The following is a 1,646-nucleotide window of genomic DNA, read 5'->3' on the forward strand; positions in this document are numbered from 1 at the left end:
CATTTGTTTTTCCGCATTTATTTTTAATAAGCAATAAGCATGCACTGTATACTATATATATATATATATATATTCTGTAATTCAACATATTTACATTCTATAACTCTATAAAGTAGTTTAACGAAAAGAAGTCACAGAAAAAGATCCAGGCGTGTTTTACAACATTATTGTTCACAATTTTAAATCACAGATAGAAACCTCCCTGTTTACGGAGTGTTCTCTTACAGTGGGGGGTTTCAATACTCACAGAAACAATACTATCAATACATAGTTAACAATAATGGGATCAGTGCCTAAAAAAAGAAAAAAGGATCACATTGTGGACACATGACCCACTCCTGCCCTGCTTTAAGTACCTGTAACCACACTGAACAATGATGTCCCAACGTCAAGGTAACATCTCATGTTTTTGTGAGCGTTTCAATGACTCATCAATTTCCCACGTAAATGCTGGTTATATATCATTTGTTGTTTTATTGATTAAAGATTTACTGATTTTAATAGTTGATTTTTTTAGGTAAAGATGTGTTTATCAAGCACTAGAGGTTGCAGCATGAAAGAATCTGACCGTCAGATTGAGTTGTTTTATAGGATGATTTTTCGCAGCACTCATCATTTTACTCGTACGCAGTAGTTAATTAGCTGCGAGATATCTTCTCTGAAAAAAAACAAAACAAAAAACTATCTGACTTTGTTTGGAGAAATACAGCAATTTCGGGGAATGATTATCTACACTTGGCTGAACATGGATGAACTGAATCATTATTAGAGTTGCAACTGATGATTGTTTTAATTGTTGATTAATCTACAGATTGCTTTTTCAATTGCAAAATTAATTTGCTGCTTGACATTAAAGAAATCGAGTACATTTCTACCAACTGACTAGGTCTTGATATGTAATGATAGGTACTGATTTTCCTAACCTTTTGACTGCACAGCCAGAGTCATGTAGTGGGCAGAGTAGTGTTTCTTCCAGAAGGCACGCAGCCGCTTATACACATTGATCTTCTTCTTCTTTGGCTCCTGCTTCAGTGTCTGGGCATTCCCTGGTGTCGTCACAAGTAAGCAATCAATTCAACGTAGAAAAAAACAGTTTACAAATGTAGGGATATCAGCAAGAAAGGAAACTTGGCGATGGTCTCAGTCCTCCTGTTTGTTATTGCTGAATGTACCCCAAGGAGGCCCTTGCGTGTATTATGTGTCCCAGCGGTTGTGTTTGCCAACTCACCCCAGCAGAACTTGCCCATAGGGTGTCCAGGTTTGGCCAGGCTGCCAAACAGCATCTCCTTCCTGTGGGAGTCCGATGGCTTAGCCAGCTGGTACTCTGACAGACAGACGGAGAGACAGAAAAACTCAAGAAGACAAGAGAAAGAAAGCGATCGATGGTGTGCAAGAGAGCTGCGTGAGGAGAGCACACCGACGCGGAGGGTGAAAAGTTTAACGGCAAGCACACACAGCTGAAACTTAACCTCTCAGTACGGAGGAGTAATGCGCAAAGGCACCGGGACTCACCGCTGTCAACGGCCTCCACCTCCCTATCAATGGCGTCACGGATCATCAGGGGGCAGATGAAGAACTGAGCCCACCTAAGAGGGTGACGGGACAGAGAGGCTGTAATCAGGGGCTACATACCAGCCAGAGGGACA

The 1,646-nt window shown here is 41.0% G+C and overlaps 1 protein-coding gene across 1 annotated transcript; it reads right to left on the reverse strand.

Annotated features, from left to right (window-relative positions):
* Positions 1–439: 439 nt before the first annotated feature.
* Positions 440–1,586, reverse strand: LOC111666107 (nardilysin-like; the record flags this gene model as incomplete). Its single annotated transcript, XM_023421342.2, has 3 exons — positions 440–1,046; positions 1,229–1,324; positions 1,513–1,586. Coding segments are annotated over 3 exons (298 nt in total), but the record flags the coding sequence as incomplete, so codon positions are not given.
* Positions 1,587–1,646: the final 60 nt, after the last annotated feature.

The sequence above is a fragment of the Seriola lalandi genome, unplaced genomic scaffold (assembly GCF_002814215.2).
Source record: "Seriola lalandi dorsalis isolate HSWRI2012SDOR001 ecotype SW California unplaced genomic scaffold, Sedor1 jcf7180002002660, whole genome shotgun sequence".
NCBI lineage: Eukaryota > Metazoa > Chordata > Actinopteri > Carangiformes > Carangidae > Seriola > Seriola lalandi.